Genomic DNA, 19,431 nt, shown 5'->3' with positions numbered 1-19,431 from the left:
TAAAAATGTATATCAGTAAGCAGGTGTTTACTACTTATCTACTCTTATTATGCCTCTTATTAAAAAGGTATCATTTTGCTTTTCTACCTTAGTGTATTAGGATTATACTAAATGACTGTGTACATTACCTAAAACAACAAGTGTTTTTTTGTTGTAAAAACTCCAAATGAAAGTAAAAGGGATGCAGATAAACATTAATACAATAAAAATGGAACATGAAAAGTTGTCGATATCTTGTACTGTACTTTTCCCACTATAAGGCCCACAGGATTATAAGGCGCAATATGCAACACCAGTAAGGAACAGGGGTAAAGCTAAGCTACGTTAAGTAAATGAAACTGTAGCGCTGGAATGAGCGCTGGATGTTAATTTACACAGATTTCTCTCCAATAAGGCCCACAGGATAAAAAATAGTAAGAATGAACGTATGAAAGAACGTTTTGTTTGGGTGAGTAAAGCGCCTCCGTTTATTTAAAGTAAGCTTAGATTGACTGGGTGCAGCAGCATTAGCATTAGCAGCTAATGCTGCCTGACAGTGCTAATTAGTGGGTAATGCTAATGCTGCTTCAGCAGTGCTAGCCGGGGTTAGCAGCAGGCTAGAGGCCGATTATACTCGCCTCTGAATGACAAAAGAGCTAGCGCTTAGCACGGTTAGCGGCTAATGCTAATACTGCTGTGGAAACTAAACTGAAACTCCTGTATAATGCTGTACTTTGCTAAGCTTTACTACTCCTTACAACATAACTGGTAAAATTCATATATAAGGTGCACTGGTGATTTTGGGGAAAATTAAAGGATTGTAAGTGTGCCTTATAGTGAGACAAATAACACCAGATTACCAAGAGCTTGGTGTAAAACTACTGATTTCTGTATAAATGTTTTGTATTTAAATCTAATAGTGTTTTACTGCCCAGATTCTTATCTCAATTTCCAATTTACACATGGGACTAAAACCTTTGCACAGTACAGTATATGCTGACTGTATCAACTATATCTCCAAAGATTCTAAAGTAAAATTGTCAGTAACAGATGCAACATCTAACAACAACATGCAACCAATGTCAGTTGCATAACCAACAGAACATCTTAAACCAACTAAATATAACATAACTGTTTTATTTTGACTCACAGATGATGTCTGGTGCCTCCATGTAGTCTGTGAACTCGTCTTCCTTGTCTTTCTGCTCAAATTTGGCGAGAGATCGTTTGTGGCTGGCCTGCAGGATGTCGTTGAGGACACTTAGTTTGCGGAGGTCACGGCAGAGCCCCTGGATTCGCAGTGCTTCTTCCTGACCAACTACTGCCCGCTGCAGGTGAGCTTTACCTGTAGCAATGAAAAATTAAAAAAGTTTAAAGTTAGAACTATTTGAGAAATATTTTTTCATTATGAGTATAAATGGTATGTCAAGCTCTTTATGGCTATGTGATACTATTTCTTATGATACTATGTAGTTTTTAGTATTTGTGCATGATGTTTTTACATAGAAAAACATAGACGTGCTTTAAAGTGATTTATCAGGCAAAAACCTGTACACAATTTTCAAATTCCGCTAAATTAGTAAATCAGCCAGCACAGCTTTGATGTCTGAAGTTTGCTTCCTCACTTTTGCATTGGAGCTGTAGGGCTAATATCCCTATTAAGTAATGGAAGCCTAGACTAACCAAGTTTGCATAATGCAAAATCACACACATGCCTCAAACTGTGTTAATCTGTTTCTGCACAGCAAAGTGTTACCTAAAACTAACAGCAACACCACTTCACTAACATTGGCTGTACTTTGGCCATTTTTATAGAAATGGCAGTTATATAGAAACCGAATACTCCATACAGTGTATAGGATACTTTAGCACTAAAGGTGTGAAGTTTCTCACCTATACGACGTCTCTCATCTTTATGTCTCAGGACATCGAGAGGTGAGCGCCCATCTGGCATCGCATCGTACAGCTGAGACAGAGCCTTCTCCTGCTTATCTTCATCATCACTGGGGTTTACTGCACACACACACATATTAAAAGATATATTAGCTACAAACAGTACTTATTAAAGACCAACCATTTTAGTAAACCAAAAACACCACTACTGCAGCCATAAATATCAAGACTTGGTTAATTATTGATTAACACTTTACCAGGAATTATGACTGTTTGGAGAACTGCTGGTCTTCTGCCATTTGACCCTATTCGCCTTTTTGAATAAAGTGTTTAATCACCTTTACGTCTTATTTCATACATTTATTCAATGTTGAATTAATTATGCTTTGCTTATGCTTAATGCTACTTTAAAGTTGCACTCATTGTTAAAACAAATGTGCAAATGCACACACACAGCTTGTCTACCCCACGAAAGGATCAATTGCCGATAGAATAGGACTACCTGGAGCAGAAAAACATATTGGGTGTGGAACAATGGAACTGTTTTTTTCTGGAATGATTTTACTCTATCCAGTATTTTAGGATGATATGGGGAGTTGGGAATCAGGTGATGTGGTTATTGTCCTCACAGTTATGCTCCCTGGTCAGTAGAGACCGAAGCAGAATAAACTCTATAAAAACGTAATAATACCCTTGATGTTCCTTAAAGAGAAACAATGAATGAGCAGGTGTCCCAATATACAGCTCTGGAAAAAAAATAAGAAACCACCTAAAATAATGAATTTCTTTTATTTTACCTTTTTGTTACCTTTTCTTTGAATTTATCTTTTTGATTTTATTAAAAACCTCTGGAATATAATCAAGAGGAAGATGGATGAAAACAAGCCATCAAACCAAACTGAACTGCTTGAATTTTTGCACCAGGATTGGCATAAAGTTATACAAAAGCAGTGTGGAGAACATGCCAAGACGCATTAAACTGTAATTAAAAACCAGGGTTATTCCACCAAATATTGTTTTCTGCACTTTATTGGAATTATTAACTTCTTGCCTTTGCATTATTTGAGGTCTTATTTTATCAGCCATTTCTTATTTTCTGCAAATAAATGCCCCAAATGACAATATTTTTATTTGGAATTTGGGAGAAATGTTGTCTGTAGTTTATAGAATAAAACAACAGTGTTGATTTTACTCAAACATATACCTATAAATAGCAAAATCAGAGAAACTTATTCAGAAACTGGGGTGGTCTCTTAATTTTTTCCAGAGCTGTATTTGTCCATACAGTGTACTTGAGTGATAACTTTAAATACTGTTTTGCCTTACTGCTGACTTATTGCCCACATAAACAGCTTTACTTTAGATTTTTCCAAGCATTTGAAAGTTTTGCACACCATTATCACCAATCATTTTCTTAAAACAGTTAATGTACCAGAAGCTTAGGACCTCAATCCTTCTGGGAAAAGGAGATGATCATGCTGTAAAAATAAAAAGCCTCTGTCCACAGACGGCAGGTCTGTTTCATGTTGAAGTCACGTCTCTAAAGGCATCCACAGGGATCTGTGCTTTATCAGCAGCTCTGGGAGGCTGCTGTTCCTGGCACGAGGAGGGAGGGCAGGGGGTCTGAAAGCTTCTACCCTCTGCGGGAGCAGTGCATAGCCTTGAGCCAAAAAACAGCCCCAAGTGTGCTTCTTCAACAATAAATGTTTTACGTAACTCCTGTGCCTCTCACTCCCTCACCTCCTCTTCTGTCTCCTTCTTTTCCTTTCAGCTTCTGACTCTTGCTTTCTCACCACCTTAGCAGAAGGCTTTCAAAATAGTTTGTACACCAGCCCGGCCTCATTAGAACTTTTCCGAACGTAAGACGACTCTGTTAAACTCTGTCTAACCCAATACACTTTTCCCGTGAGGATGACTGAGAGAGCTGAGCTTGAACATACTGTTCTGTTTCGTAAAAGCTTGTACTAAGCTTTTAACCAGACTGTAGAAAAAAAGCAGAAAAGTAGCAAAAAAGTATCAAAAGTCGCAATTGGTTAATCAACTCACGTTGGTGGTCCAGTAGAGCAGTGGAGACAAAGTAATGAGCAAGAGATCGGTAGTGGTGGGTCTTCACTTGTGCCATTATAGACCAGAAAAAGGGCACGTTGTCTTTAATGGGCATCTGAATCATTGACTGATGGACCTGTTCGTACATTTCCCCAACCTGTGTCAAAAGAAAACATAGACATTTATGACAAAGGGCTAGGTTTAGACCAAGACTATCAAAAAACAGTTAACAGACACAGCATTTTAACAGTTTCAATAAAAGTGATATGATTTCTAAACACATTTCTACATACTTTTTACTATCTACAGCATATACAGCTCTAAAAAAATTAAGAGACCATTTCCGACCATTTTTAAATCAGTTTCTCTAATTTTGCTATTTATAGGTATATGTTTGAGTAAAATAACCATAGACACAGACAACATTTCTCCCAAATACCAAGTAAAATTTTGTCATTTAGAGCATTTATTTGCAGAAAATGATAAATGGCTGAAATAACAAAAAAGATGCAGAGCTTTCAGACCTCAAATTATGCAAAGAAAACAAGTTCATACTCAAAGTTTTAAGAGTTCAGAAATCAATATTTGGTGGAATAACCCTGGTTTTTAATCACAGTGTTCATGCATCTTGGCATGTTCTCCTCCACCAGTCTTACATACTGCTTTTGGGTAAGTTTATGCCACTCCTTGTGTAAATATTTAAGCAGTTCAGCTTGGATTGATAGCTTGTCATCATCCATCTTCCTTTTGATTATATTCCAGAGGTTTTTAATTTGGTAAAATAAAGAAATCGATCATTTTTAAGTGGTCCATTTTTTTCCAGAGCTGTATTACTAATTGGCCTTTATTACAGAGTGCTTTACATGAAAGAACAAATTCACCCTTGATTGTTTTTCTTTGACTTTTATATTGTTCATAACAGTATCAGAATTACATTATATAAAACAAAATGAACCAATATATTGTTATGCATATCTTTGCTATATAAAGTCATATTAACTAGCCATACAGCAGTGCTCACAATGTCAAATGGGAACAAAATAAATGTTTCCTACAGAAAACAAGGGTTCCACTTCATATTAAGATCTGCCAACAGCTTTGTGAGTACATATTAATAATCCAGGCAACATCAATGGTACAGTAGTACAGCTGTAACAGCATATTCTGTTCTCTTCTAATGTGTGGTTTTGTATGTGTAAAAAATGTGGTTCCCTGTACTTAAATCAACAGCTGCTATTTCCATTATAGCTTTTCAAATGTACTTGTGCAACTGCAACTGTAATGAATCATTAGAGACAAAAAACATTTAACTGCTCCAACAATATCTATGTTGTGTGGGGCTGGATTTCTCAAGCATTATTTCAATGATTATTAGAGAACAAAACAATAAAAAAAAAATCAAGAGTCAAAATAATAGCGAACCATGCATATACTTTGAAATAAAATTAGAATCTAAAAGATTCTAAATATTGAATCATTTATCAATCATCCCTGATTTATTGAGAGCGTAATTTTTAAGAAAGCACTACCATGGCAGCTTCCTGGGCCATCTTGAGGAGGGAGAAGAACTCATTGCGGATCCCTGGCAGAGCAAGCTTCTCAAACAGGCACTCCTGAGCCTGTGCAAACATCATCTTCACCAGCATACTCAACATGGCCGGACTCATGTCGTAACTAGGTGTGTGTGTGAATGTCTCCTTTAGATGACTGAGAACAACTATTAAAGAAATAAAAAACAGAAATAGGTAAGAACAAAGAAATAATAAAATAAAACAGAATAAATTACACAGAGTCTTAAGTTGTTATTAAAATATTTGGTAGATAAATACCCATATCCTCCTTATAGTCAGAAGAGTTTTCATATATACACAACAAATATGGCCTTAGGCTGATGTTTGGTAAATCAAATTGTTATGCTGCACTTTACAGTCAAACTAACACTGAAATTGTGTGTCCAACATGAAGCATTTCAAAGGCAAGTACTCAAAAAGAACCAGCTATTTCTGTTGTTCAGGCCTGTGAAGCATTTCAGCTATTCAGAGCACCTTTTGAAAAGAGAGATAAGATAGACTTGTTATGCAGGACTGTATGTCTGTCATTTGCTGATCATGGCTCCCTTTGATAAGTGCCAACATGACAAGCTGGAAGCCAGCCATATATGGTCCTTCCTTGTGTAGAATGCTAGTAACAAAGACGAGCTATCTAAATGTAAGTGTTGAAAAGATGCCAATATAGTTTATTTATAATACACTGGGAAAGTTCTCTTTCATATCAATGCATTTTACATAACTATACAAGTCACTTTTTTTTTTACCAAAATAGACATGACATCATGATCTCAATATATCAAAGCAGGAAAACACAGCTCTGGAAAAAAAATAAGAGATCACTTAGAAATTATGACTTTGATTTTAGCAAATTGAAAACCTCTGAAATATAATCAAGAGGAAGATATCCTGCCATCAAAACAAGCTGAACTGCTTGAATTGTCTGCAACAGGAGAGGCATAAAGCTATCTAAAAGCAGTGTGTAAGACTGAACATGCCAGAATGGATGAAAACTGTAATTAAAAAACAAAATGGTTATTGCACCAAATATTGATTTCTAAACTCTTAAAACTTTATTAATATGAACTTTCTTTGGCATTATTTGAGGTCTGAAAGCTCTGCATCTTTAGTTATTTCAGGTATTTTCCATTTTCTGCAAGTAAATGCTCTAAATGACAATACTGGAATTTGGAAGAAATGTTTTCCGTAGTTTATAGAATAAAACAACAATGTTCATTTCACTCAAACATATACCTATAAATAGCAAAATCAGAGAAACTAATTCAGAAACTGAATTGGTCTCTTTAACTTTTTCCAGAGTTGTAGGTCACCAGTACTTCCTCTTAACATCAGTTCTGTGGGAGGCAAGCATTACTCCAAGGGAGCTCTAAGTTCAGGTCATAGTTTGAGCAACTATATTTTAACTGAACTGCATTCGTTTTATTATCCATGCAGGGCTTGGACAACCCATAGTCATAAACATCATCACTGATTACAAAAATGTGATGATTTGAATAAGGAGTGTTGACACATTGCAAAGAGGGGCACACCCACTAAAAACAAGATATGTCCTAAACCACTATCATACTAAGTAGTAACTAACCAGCTGATCTCTGGAAGGCAGTAATGGACTCCTCGAGGCCACTGCTTGTCTGTCTGTCGCTACGGGTTCCAATCTGTGTGTAAAGGGCGGCCATGTTGAACAGAATGCTGGCCTTCTCCAGAGACATGTTCTGCTGACACACTGGTACACCAGTAAAAGAGTCATACCTGCATGAAACGAGAAGCACACTTTATTATAACCTCATACAAAAGTCACATGAAGTAAAGTTATTGTTACCAAATAAGGCTTTTCCTTCCTTTCCATTTTCCTAAAGATCAAGTCATGTTTCAAGTTAATACATGCGCCTGCATCACTTATTAAAGGAAGGAGCACTAAACAGAGCTTTCAGTTTGTTCTTAACTCTGAACAGAGAATGTTACACAAGGGTTAGGCACAAACACGTGAAAAAATAGCTACTAGTAAATACATTGATTATTTCAGTATGACCAGTATTATCCCCATTTACAGACTATTAGAATGAGAAGTGTTTCGGTGTGTGTTTTTTTTTTATGAAATAAGTGAAAGTCTAACCCAGTGTTTATTAGCTACATTATTCTAACAACTCCTTTTAAACTCATTCTTACCTAAAAAAAACTGGGGTAGATGAGCAATAATATTTAATTAATCTTTTACCAAACCATTCTTTAAGAAGGAGTTGGAACATACATACCATGTGAAAAAAATTCCCATCTGGCGGTTGGGGGAAAAGAAGCGACTTTCCAGGAGGGAGAGCTGAGTGAAGTAGTTTGCGAGCAGCTCGATTCCTGCATCGTTGCGGCTGGGAGTGCGGCATGCCTGATCAGAACACACAAGTTAAGTAAAGCTAATCTAAGTGAACAAAACTGAAATTCCAAAAAAAAAAAAAAAAAAAAAAACAAGTTAAACGAGCGCTAAATGTTAATCTACACAGATTTCTCTCCTGAAAACTGTTTATTTGGGTGAGTAAAGCGCTTCAGTTTGTTTACAATAAGCATATATTTCCAAATTTCCCCTAAGGCTGGGTGCAGCAACATTACCATTAGCGGCTAACTGCTAGCACTTGTAAATGCCGCTTGACAGCGTTACACTGAGAAACCATGAGTGTTTAAGCTAAACCAGGGCGCTATCATCTAGCTTGTTTTAACAGGGTAAACACGCAGACTACAGCAGCTAATGCTAATACCACTCCAGCCTCAGTGCTGGAGAACTAAACTGAAACTCCTTTATAATGCTGTTCTTCAGCAGAGTGGCTTTACTGCTCCTTATAACCTGACTGATAAAATTCATAAATAAGGTACACCGGATTATAAGATGCTCTGACGATTTTGGGGAAAATTAAAGGATTTTGAGTGTGCCTTACAGTGCGAAAAATATGGTATTTACATCATGCTAACTGCCATGTTAGCTTGTGGCTCGTTAATTATATTCGGATGCTACTCTATATTGCACAAATACTTGTTCTAAACATTGTTGGCTGCACTAATAATCTGCCTTATATTATTATTTTAAAGATACATATTCCATTTTAAAATGTATTAGGTAGTCTTTATATATATTTAAATATAATATATGGAAATAATTAATTAATGGGTGATTAAGAATTTGGGGACATAATGGAATTTCTGTCTCAGAGAAAATACTTTAACAGTGTTATTACCTTTCTGAGGTCCATCAGATCATCTATCTCATCCTGATAGTTGGCACCATCTTCACTGTAATGCTCGAGGATAAAATCCTGCCAAAGACATACACAGCTGTCAAACACACAGTAAAAACCATGCACACGTACATCTATGATTCATCTCTTTATACGTTCATGAACTTTCAAAAATTTTGCAGCTTCTAGTGCGGCAATGACATCGGACATGCCTGGCATCCATGACTGCTCAACACTGTGTCATTACCGGCTGTATAAATGACAGGTTAGAAAGTAGGCCAAACTCATCTAACCGTCTCTCTCCACCTCCCGCAAGGCTTTTGCAAACATGAAAACACCCCAGCTCAACCTTGGCACACTTTAGAAGTAAAAAAAAAATGCTTTCAGTTCAACAAATAAGAATTTTATTAGTTCTTCATTCCAAGAGTTGACCTATTTTTCGTGTGAATACATCTTCAAGAAACGTGACCTTGGAAAGTGTTTCAAAAGAAGGAAGAACATACAGTTAAATAAACAGATCAAAACACACAAAGGAAATGTCACAGTTCTGTGGAATGTCTAATAAAAAGAACCAACCTTGAAAGGAACAGAAAAGTCCACATCTTTGGTCTCCTTCAGGCCCAGAGGGATGAGGGGGATGATGGCTGCACCCCTGTTAGATGTAAACAGAATGATAATGTAAGAGTTGAGAACTGACAGGCTGCTAACTTCTTAAAACATCAGTTCTAAGTGTAATTTAGGTCATCTTCTAGTACTGTATCACTGAAAGGTGAGGATACATTACAATTACACACAGGACACTTCATGTGAAAACTAACCAATAACATTTTCCATGCTTACCATTTACTTTTACTTTACATTTGTAATTTGTATACTAACTATGGACATGTATCAAATCCTGTCTCCTGTGTTTGCTGGCAACACACAAAGGACTGTCCATGCATGCGTGAGAAAAGCCTCCAATAGCATAGGTGCTGGCGTCAGCTGCAGGCAGTTAGGAACAGTATATCATAAGTTAATCATTATCCCAATATTAGCCTTTGTGGTGCCTTTTTTACATAGGCTTCTTATATGCAAATAAAGACTCAAATATTGTTCATATATTGTTGATATTATTACAAGCCATCATATAAGCAGAATGTCAAAATTAAATTAATGTTTTTTTTTTTTTTTTTTTTACATAACTTTTTTCCCATAGCATGATAAGGACACCAGTTTTGGAACTCTTTTTATGCCATTATGATACATATTCACAAATAACAGCAAACAAAAACAACCCACATGGGGTACCGCAGCAACACTCTAACCTAAACAACACCATGGCACCTGTCTAACATACTACTGCAATCACCTTGTAACAGTGTAGCATCTAGCTATCAAGCACTCAGCAATACCACAGCAACTACTTGAAATACCACAGAAACCAGCAAGTAACATCATAGAAACCACCTGGAATATCGTAGAAACACAGAATAAACATTGAATAAAAAAAAATTTATTCAATCGATAAACCAGTTACCTCATAAGAAGATACAAACTTGCTTTATTAGTCACTTTAGTAGCCATTTTTTTATGTACAGTGATCTAGGTAGGTCACAATAATTATGCTATTTAGGATATTTTTATATGCTATTAGTATATTTAGGATTCATTTTACATTTAAGCATTTTTGTATGGTAAATTATAATGTCTAAATTAGGGATGGGTGATATGGCCCTAAAATAATATCAAGATATTTCAGGGTGTAATGTTATTCTGGCAATTTTTTGTATAAAATAATAAGTGTAAAAAAAAAAAAAAAAAAAAAAAAAAAATTCTACCACAAAACTGAAGTGTAGAATATTTAGCGTGTTAACTACAAACGAACAAAAGTAAATACAGTAAATCAAATACAAATATTTTTATTGTGTCAGAATTTTTTGGGCACTATTATTGCATACAATACAATATTGCACATGCCTAGTCTAACTTATTATTTTAAAAGGGAAAGAAAGGGAGTCAGTGGCATTTTTAAAACAGCCATACAATTTTCCAAGGTCGCTCAGTTCCCCCAAACACTATTTAATATGCGCGTGTTAACATGCGCTGTTCTGACCGAGCTCTCAGAAAAGGCAAGAAAGTTCAACGTGTTATATGTGTTACATAACAACATAAAGCCCAGGTAATCAGGTGGCTTTTAATGCTTATTTTTATGTTGTGGTTAATCATTATTCAGCGATAACTAAGTGTTCCATAAACTTGTTTTGCCTTTATTTGGTTTGCTTTAACCGAATGGCAGGACATGGGTTCATTACATGCTACCTACAGTATATCTTAACTATACAAAACTATGCATGTCTATAGTAAGAATAACAACAAAAAAGAGGGAGAGTCACAATCTATAAAATTGCCTCAAAACTGCCAGAATTTGTCTGTATTTTTCGCACTACAAGGCGCACTTCCATTTTCCCAAAAATCGTCATTGCTCCTTATAATCTGGTGCGCCTTATGTATGATTTTTTCCAATCAGGTTGTAAGGAGCAGTAAAGCCACTTCACTGAAGTACAGAGTTACACAGGAGTTTCAGTTTAGTTCTCCAGAAGTATTAGCATTTCTCGCTAAGCACTAGCTCTTTCGCCATTCAAAGGTAAGTATTATTCACCTGTAGTCTGCTGCTAACCCCTGCTGGAGCAGCATTAGCATTAGCCACTAACTGCGCCTGTAACCTGCGAGTTTACTGTGTTAAAACAAGCTACGTGAGATGAACTGCTAGCTAATATCGCACTGGCTTACCGGAACACTCAGGGTTCCTTAATGTAGCGCTGTTGGGCAGCATAAGCCACTATCCGTGTCTAGCACTAGCGGTAGGCGGCTAATGCTAATGCTCCAGCCTTAGCGCTGGAGAAATTTGAAAATCTAAGCTTACTGTAAATAAACAGAAGAGCTTTACTCATTTAGGAGAGAAAAAGTTGTATGTATGGGATCCTATTGGCTGCTCTATCAACACTGTAGCCCTACTGTAAAAATCTGCAGGAACTGTGTGTCAATGTTCAAGCTGCATGGTATAAATTATCCAAAAGGATACCATTAGGACCCTTTACAACCCCATGCCAAAAGGTCTGGTATGTTTTGTTACACACTGATTCTGTATTTGTAGCTCAACAAATATTGTCTAAGTATCAGTCTCTATTTATATAATTTATTGATCACGGTAAACTTTGTCTTTCATTTGAATAGCAATACATTTTTGATAAGTGTATTTATCTATCTATTTTATTACAATGAATGGAGGTTATTATCAGGACAAAAGAAAAAGATGTCTCTTTCAAGGGCAAACAAACACTCAGACACTTAGTCTCAGCTCAGTGCCATCTGACCACTAATCATTCTTTTTGTTTTGGTTGTCAAGGGAGATGAGGTATGTTGAAGAGGAGGTGAGCACTTGAATACAGACAGACTGTTTTCTCTCCCCTTATTCTCTCTCTCCCTCTCTCCCTCTCTCTCTCCCTCTCCCTCACTCTTCCTCACATTAGCCACATAAACAGGGGGACTTCAGTAGCCTCTGGGCTGAATTTTTATTGCGTTTCAAACCCCCTGACAACCTGCACGCAAGCAGATGGACAGGGAATGCTTTTAGAGGGCACATATAAATATATATATTTTTTATTGCGATAAGTTTATTTACTTTAACACTTTTCTTTTTAACTAATCCTTTTGCATTGTTTAGGAAGGACAATGATTCTGAAAAGAACCAAGACATTTCAAAGAGATATTTTTGGTTGAGTGGTAACAAACTTTCTTTATACAAAAGATCTGCACCTCTACAAATGCTTCACACTTCTGGCACAGATATGACTAGTTTTGAGTCCTTTGCCAGCAAGGAAACCTGAGTGTTTTTTTTTTACACCACAGTTCTATCATTAATGTTGAAGACAAGAAATCCTCTCTGATGTCTCTTTCTTCCTCTGTACAATGCAGCTGTTTATATCCACCTGCCCATCAAACAGGTTCACAAAAACATGACTGCCAAGTTTTGAACCAGTTCTCCGAGTCAGCAGCGGGGGAGGATCTCTGACTGTATGTGTGTGTTTGTGTATGAGACTGTAAGTCATGTGTTCCTGCTTATTAAGCTCATCTACTGTTTTCTTTAAATACTTAATTAATGTACAGTAGTGTATTACTCACAGAGAGGAGAAAAGAGGAGAGGAGGGCAGGAAGTTTGGAATGTCCTTCAGTGTCCTCACTACTGCTGAGTCATTATCCTCCATAACTCATTAGACCGTGTGTGTGTGTGTGTGTGTGTGTGCATGTGTACTTACTGAACATTCTGGTAAACTTCGACGGAGCTGTTCAGACCCTCCAGCTGTTCCATCAGAAGCTGCAGGTCGGAGTTCACGTAACTCAACTCCAGCATAACCATGTCTCGTACTTTGTTGTTGGATGTGGCTCTGAAAAAGGGACAATGACAGAAACACACATTAACATTTAAAATATCAAATTTGTTTTTGGTTTTTTTTTTTACTTGTAAAAGGCAGATAGCTGACATTCTCCTTGTAATGTTTTTCCAATAATGAAAATAATTGGCAGCCTTTAAAAGTAACAATGACAGAAATTCACTTCTAACACCTAAGCATTAAGATGGGGTACCACAGGATCCACTTGACAGTACGTGAGAAACCACTTGGGATACCAAAGCAACCGGTGGAGAACACCCTAGCAAACATTTAGCAACATAATGCTACACTGTAGTTTGTACCTCGCCACACTGTAGCACCCATATAGCATGCATTTAGCAACATTGAATCCACTTGGAGTACCATATCCACAACTTCCACCAGCAACATCACAGCAACCACCTTGCAACACCATTCCAACCAGCTAGTATAGTTATACCAAGGTAAGATATGGAATTCCACAAGGCTCTATATTAGGACCGTTATTATTTACATTATATATGCTCCCACTGGGCAAAGTTATTAGAAAACACAATGTGAATTTTCATTGTTATGCGGATGACACGCAGCTCTTCATATCAGCCAAACCTGATGACAGAGTGAGATTAAAGAAAATCGAGGATTGTGTAGAAGATGTAAAATCATGGATGTCGCACAACTTCCTCCTATTAAATAGTGATAAAACAGAAGTTCTCCTATTAGGCCCCAAAGCTGCTAGAAATAAATTACCAGACTTAATGCTAAATCTGGCTGACTTCTCAGCCACCCCTGGTTCAGCAGCTAAAAACCTTGGAGTTATCATAGATTCAGATCTAGCATTCGATAAACACATATCTAATGTTACTAGAACAGCTTTTCTACACCTCCGTAACATCGCCAAGCTAAGAAATGCCCTATCACTGCATGACGCAGAAAAATTAGTACATGCCTTTATTACCTCAAGGCTAGATTATTGTAATGCGCTACTGTCTGGATGTTCCGGCAGTAACTTAAATAAACTTCAGCTAGTTCAAAATGCTGCAGCCAGGGTCCTTACTAAAACTAGAAAATTTGACCATATTAGTCCAGTACTATCAGCACTGCACTGGCTTCCAGTCAAATTCCGCATAGACTATAAAATTCTCCTGTTAACGTATAAAGCCCTACACGGACTCGCTCCTGAGTATTTACAAGACCTCATCTCCTGTTATGAACCACCGCGATTACTCAGATCTCAGGGTGCTGGTTTATTAGTAGTGCCTAAAATTCAGAGGAGCTCTGCAGGAGGAAGAGCTTTCTCTTATAAAGCGCCTCAACTCTGGAATAATCTCCCCGAATATGTTCGGGACTCAGACACAGTCTCAATCTTTAAGTCTAGACTGAAAACTTACTTGTTTAGTTTAGCTTTTGGTAATTAATGTTTTTCCCTTTAGATAAGGCTGCAGATTCAGGGGTTCATGGACAGAGGAAATTGTGGTAAACTGAGATGCTGGTGCTGTTGTTCTCCCACTGCACACGGTCACTCAGGTTTGTGGACGGTGGAGTGGGTGGATGCTGGTGTTTCAGGGTGCCTCCATGTCTATGTTACCTTCTGGCTCTCTGCCTTTAGTTAGGCTGTTTTATTCAGTTCTGCCGGAGTCATTTGCCACACTCTGATAATGTTTTAATATTCTCAGTTTTGCATAAATCCAGTCAAAACTAATTCCATCTCTCTGCCTTCCTCCGAGTTACTGACTGCCCACCTGTCTGACCCGATACCGATGTTGGACCCTCAGGCTCTCGCGTCTCCTGTCCGGCCAGACTGATGGAAGTTTCTGAAGTCAGCTCTTCTCCACCACCACCACAGATCAGCTGCTCATCGACCATCTTACTCTCCACTACAGATTACATCCAAGCCATTAGTGGCGCTATTACACTCCTGAGTACATAAAACCTATATAGATGTATAAAAGACTTTTTAAATTTCTATTTAAAAGCCGTTTGACCAGTGGTAGGATGGTCCCCCCTTTAATGTGAGTCTTGGTCCTCCCAAGGTTTCTTCCTCCTCCTGCAGCTCTGAGGGAGTTTTTCCTTGCCTCCGCGCTCACTGGGGGTTCTGTATTCTGTATTTTCTATGTGTAATGTTTTGCCTGATTCTTTGTCCTGTAATCATGTTTCTGTAAAGCTGCTTTGTGCCAACACCTGTTGTAAAAAGCGCTATACAAATAAATTTGATTTGATTTGATTTGATTAGTAACCACTTTGGAACACCTTTGCAACCACTTCGCAACAGCATATTATTCACCTGGTTTGTTTCCATATTTCTAAAAGGAGTGAATGATGTATTTTGAGACGTTAATGTCTACTTACAGCATTCCACATTTGTACATGAAAAAAAGTAAGAAATATTTGGTTTTCAATGACAACGTCACATCACCCACCTCTCAAAGCCCATCTCTCTTGATACGCAGTGCCGTGTCTATATTTCTATGCAATAATATTAGGAGGTCAGTAAATGACCTTGTAATACAGCTGCTCTGCTATAAACTTCAAAAATTGTTAATTACTTCCGGACTTTTCTGGTAAACTGACACCACTGATTTTACGCACTGGTTAGACAGAAACTCATTATATTTTCAGGCATTTCTTTGAACTGCATTAACGAAGCCAGACACCAGTTATTTATGTTGGTGGAGCATTTCACTCAGTGACCCATTGCTTCAGCTGACTGGACATGGGGCTGTTTTTTTTGATCAGAGAGTTTAGAAAAAAGGCAAAATTAGAGTTTAACTCAATTCAGCTTTACAATAATATATATATATATATATATATATATATATATATATATATATATATATATATATATATATATATATATATATATATATATATATATATATATATATATCAGGGTTGTTGCCATGTGCACAGAAAAAACTAAGCTTTCTGAATATGCTGTTTGTTTCTGCCTGAATTTAAAATACCTTCTTGTCTCCTATAGGGTGAGCTACATAAATCACTAGATTTAATTTAAAAAATATGAATAAATAGCTCTATTATAAATATATAATTCTTTATTTACTTTTAGAACCCACTATTTTATGACTTGCGTAGTACACTAGTACTTAGGGATTAGTTTTGTATAATTTGGGGTTTAAACCGCTGTGTTTTTATTCTTCTTAATGATGTTATAAAGTCTCTCTTTATGAGGTACTATCATGCCATACAGGGTTATACATGTGCTAGTCTTCACTCTACTTGTGTTTTGGCATCACCTCTGATGAGGATATACAGCTCACTAGCAGCTGAATTGGTTGGAAATCTGACATAGCTAAATTAGCATAGCTAAAAAATATATATATATTTATATATATATATATATATATATATATATATATATATATATTTATATATATATATATATATATATATATATATATATATATATATATATATATATATATTTATATATATAAGCAAACAACGGCAAACATCACTTACGCAAAGCACCACATTTCCTCTCGTCTCACAACTCACAATCCAAAAATGTACTTTATTAAAATCTGAGTGGTTCTTCTTATATAGAAACATAATTAACAGCAATAAGTTTTCTCCATTAACAACTGACTTAGACCCAGTAATCAAGGTCAGATACGAACGGCAAACCACAGAATGATGAGGCATCCTCTGAGGCCTATTGTTCTGCTGACACTGACAAGCAAACCTACTGACCAAGCAGGTGCACTACATGTCAGATATTATGGTCAACTCATCACCAACATCGACACCAGCCATTAGCAGACCAGCTGCCCAGAAAAGGCCGGTGATTCAGTCTTTTATCTTTTAGCGGATGTCCCACAGTTTCTATCTAAACAAAACAATAAGGGTATTCATCAGCTCCCCTGTATCTACCCCCACCTTCTGCTTTAGCTTCTCATTGTTTACTCTAGATAAGCTGCTGGTCACTGTAGAGAACATGAGAACCTGTGGTCTTGCTGACAAATATTTATTTGAATGTGGATTGTGGGTCAGGTATATGGGGGGGGGGGGGGGAAAGAAATTAATGAAAAATTCTGTGAAATGTTAATATTAAATTGGATGGAATTTTTATTTAGCATGTGCCAAACTGACACTCAAGGCATAAGAAGAATGTGCTCATGGTATCCAACAAAGAGAACATACAAAGAATGAAAGAGAGGATAAGTGAAAGAGAGAGCAGTAACTGTGGGCGCTTATGTTGTGTTAACGCTGTATCAAATTTCACTGTGTGAAAAGCGATCACAAACCCCTTTATTGGCCTGCCTAGAGTGGATCAGGAAGTAATTGTGAGCATAAGTGAAACTATCCTCTTTTTTAAAAGCACCACTGGAGTCCAAACTCATCTAAGTGTGTTTTTTTCCACCTATATATGTTGGTCTGGCAAAAACTATTCCACATAATTTTGCAGCATTTTTATTGGCTCATTCATCATTAAATTTATAAAGCAACCGCCACATTTACATTTCAACAAAACATAATAAAAAAAGGCCAAAATGCAGATGCAGATACAAGGTTTGTGCAGGACACCAGAGATACGCATGAATGCATGATGTGTACAGAGATTGTGTACTGCAAACATCACACAACAACATCCTACTCAGGAAGCATGCTTACACCCACATTCCCAAACACACTTTTATATTCTTAGGAAGCAAACCTAGACTCTCATTCTTTGCCAACTCAACTCAAGCTTAGACACAAGCTGATGCACAGATCTATTATCAGCACCAGTGCCAACCTTAAGTAGCTTGGGTATAGTTATAGTTACGGTTAATTCACACCTTTTTAACTGTGGGACAGATATGGTTTAAAATATTATTTTTAATAATATTATATTATATTATTATTTTAAGTAAATTTATTTGTATAACTGGTGTCACAAAGCAGCTTTATAGAAATGTGATCACAGGACAGAGAATCAGGTTAAACACTGAACAGAACCCCCAGTGAGCACAGAGGCAAGACTCACATATAAGGGTGGTACATCCTACCACTGGTCAGACAACTTTAAAATTAATGTTAAATAGAAGAAAAAGAAAATAGAACTCGCTACCATAACAGCCTGATTTATGATACGATGGTTAGTTCAACTCTGAGAGAAGCATGGGCATTCTTAAACCCACCATGTAGATTGTGAACCACACAACACCACTGGCAACTTTTAAAAGGCCTCTGTATTGGTGCTGTTCGAAACAAACAAACAAAAAAATAATAAACAATGTGATTACCTGATTGACTGACAAATGATTGATTGATTATCATTATCATATTGATTAGAGCTTAGATTTAGGTGTGCGAAGCTTAATTTAGATGCAAGGAAGGCTGCGGCCGTAGACAAGAGGACGAGCATGCGTGTGCACAATATGCAAGCCAGTGCTGTGTGATTCTAACATTCTAACTTTTTTTTTTATGATCACAGTGTGATTTGTTACTTTGCTATATTGGGGTTATCCTGTATATAACTTTATATGAAATAAAAAATTTAAAGCATTAAAAAACGTAGGCCACAGACACAGGTTTGCTTAAGCTGTCTGAGTTTGGGTTGGGCATTGGGTCAGGCTTAGGCAAAGAATCTAAACTCTAATGTGAATGCCTTGACTTAATTGATTGGTCAGGATGCTTACAGTACACATTTAGGCCCTGTTTACACCTGGTCACATAATTCAATTCTGATAAGATGTCAATTTAAGTCAATTTTATTGAGTGTAGGATTGAATGTGCTTCAATACGCACGTTTTGGTTGTACCGGATAGGGATTGTCCTTCATTCTTGTAACAGCTGGTTACTCACATTGCATAAATTACTGCAACCAAACTATTTCTGTAGTTGATAATTAGTGACTCACATTGGCATTCACATTTTTAGTCCCCTCCTCTTTCCGGAACTGCTTTAATGACAGATTGGCAGGTATTTGGACATGAAGTGTATATTATTTCCTGTCACCGTATTTTAATAGGGTTTAGATTGAGACTTTAAATAAGCCTTTGCAATAGTGTAAATAGTTAAATATGACTTTTCTTAACTATATATAATCTAGATATGGATTTGCTTATGTGCCCCGAATCATCATATTGTTGCCTGGTCAATCTGCTCTTCAGCTCTACCTAGTTAAATGTAGTTAATGTAGTTTTGAAGTTTAATTCCAATGGGCAAAACATTTTTAACAGCACTGTATGAGCATGCTGCACACACTTCAGATCTATACTTCTGAGGCTTAAAGCCAATGTACATCTGTAACAAGTTTGACCTGTAGACCTGTTGTGTCAAAGGGTAAGTGCTAAACCGAAGCATTGCCCT

At 36.8% G+C, this 19,431-nt stretch overlaps 1 protein-coding gene and 1 long non-coding RNA gene across 3 annotated transcripts in view; one reads left to right on the top strand and one right to left on the bottom strand.

Moving 5' to 3' along the window:
* rhpn2 (rhophilin, Rho GTPase binding protein 2) overlaps positions 1-19,431 on the bottom strand; it is a 41,409-nt gene that overhangs the window by 8,903 nt on the left and 13,075 nt on the right. For both annotated transcript variants that reach the window (XM_007244877.4, XM_007244878.4), the window contains exons 3-11: positions 13,003-13,131; positions 9,281-9,356; positions 8,705-8,782; positions 7,739-7,863; positions 7,069-7,235; positions 5,448-5,635; positions 3,919-4,075; positions 1,873-1,992; positions 1,130-1,324 (exon numbers count right to left, since the gene is read on the bottom strand). In XM_007244877.4, coding sequence (XP_007244939.2) covers positions 1,130-1,324; positions 1,873-1,992; positions 3,919-4,075; positions 5,448-5,635; positions 7,069-7,235; positions 7,739-7,863; positions 8,705-8,782; positions 9,281-9,356; positions 13,003-13,131 — 1,235 coding nt within the window. The remainder of the gene's footprint in view (positions 1-1,129; positions 1,325-1,872; positions 1,993-3,918; positions 4,076-5,447; positions 5,636-7,068; positions 7,236-7,738; positions 7,864-8,704; positions 8,783-9,280; positions 9,357-13,002; positions 13,132-19,431) is intronic.
* Positions 1,223-2,211, top strand: LOC125787242 (uncharacterized). Its single transcript, XR_007429158.1, has 2 exons — positions 1,223-1,313; positions 1,904-2,211. It is a non-coding gene; the product is annotated as an uncharacterized LOC125787242 (long non-coding RNA).

This window comes from Astyanax mexicanus, chromosome 23 (genome assembly GCF_023375975.1).
Source record: "Astyanax mexicanus isolate ESR-SI-001 chromosome 23, AstMex3_surface, whole genome shotgun sequence".
NCBI lineage: Eukaryota > Metazoa > Chordata > Actinopteri > Characiformes > Acestrorhamphidae > Astyanax > Astyanax mexicanus.
This window is presented reverse-complemented; position numbering and strand designations above follow the sequence as displayed.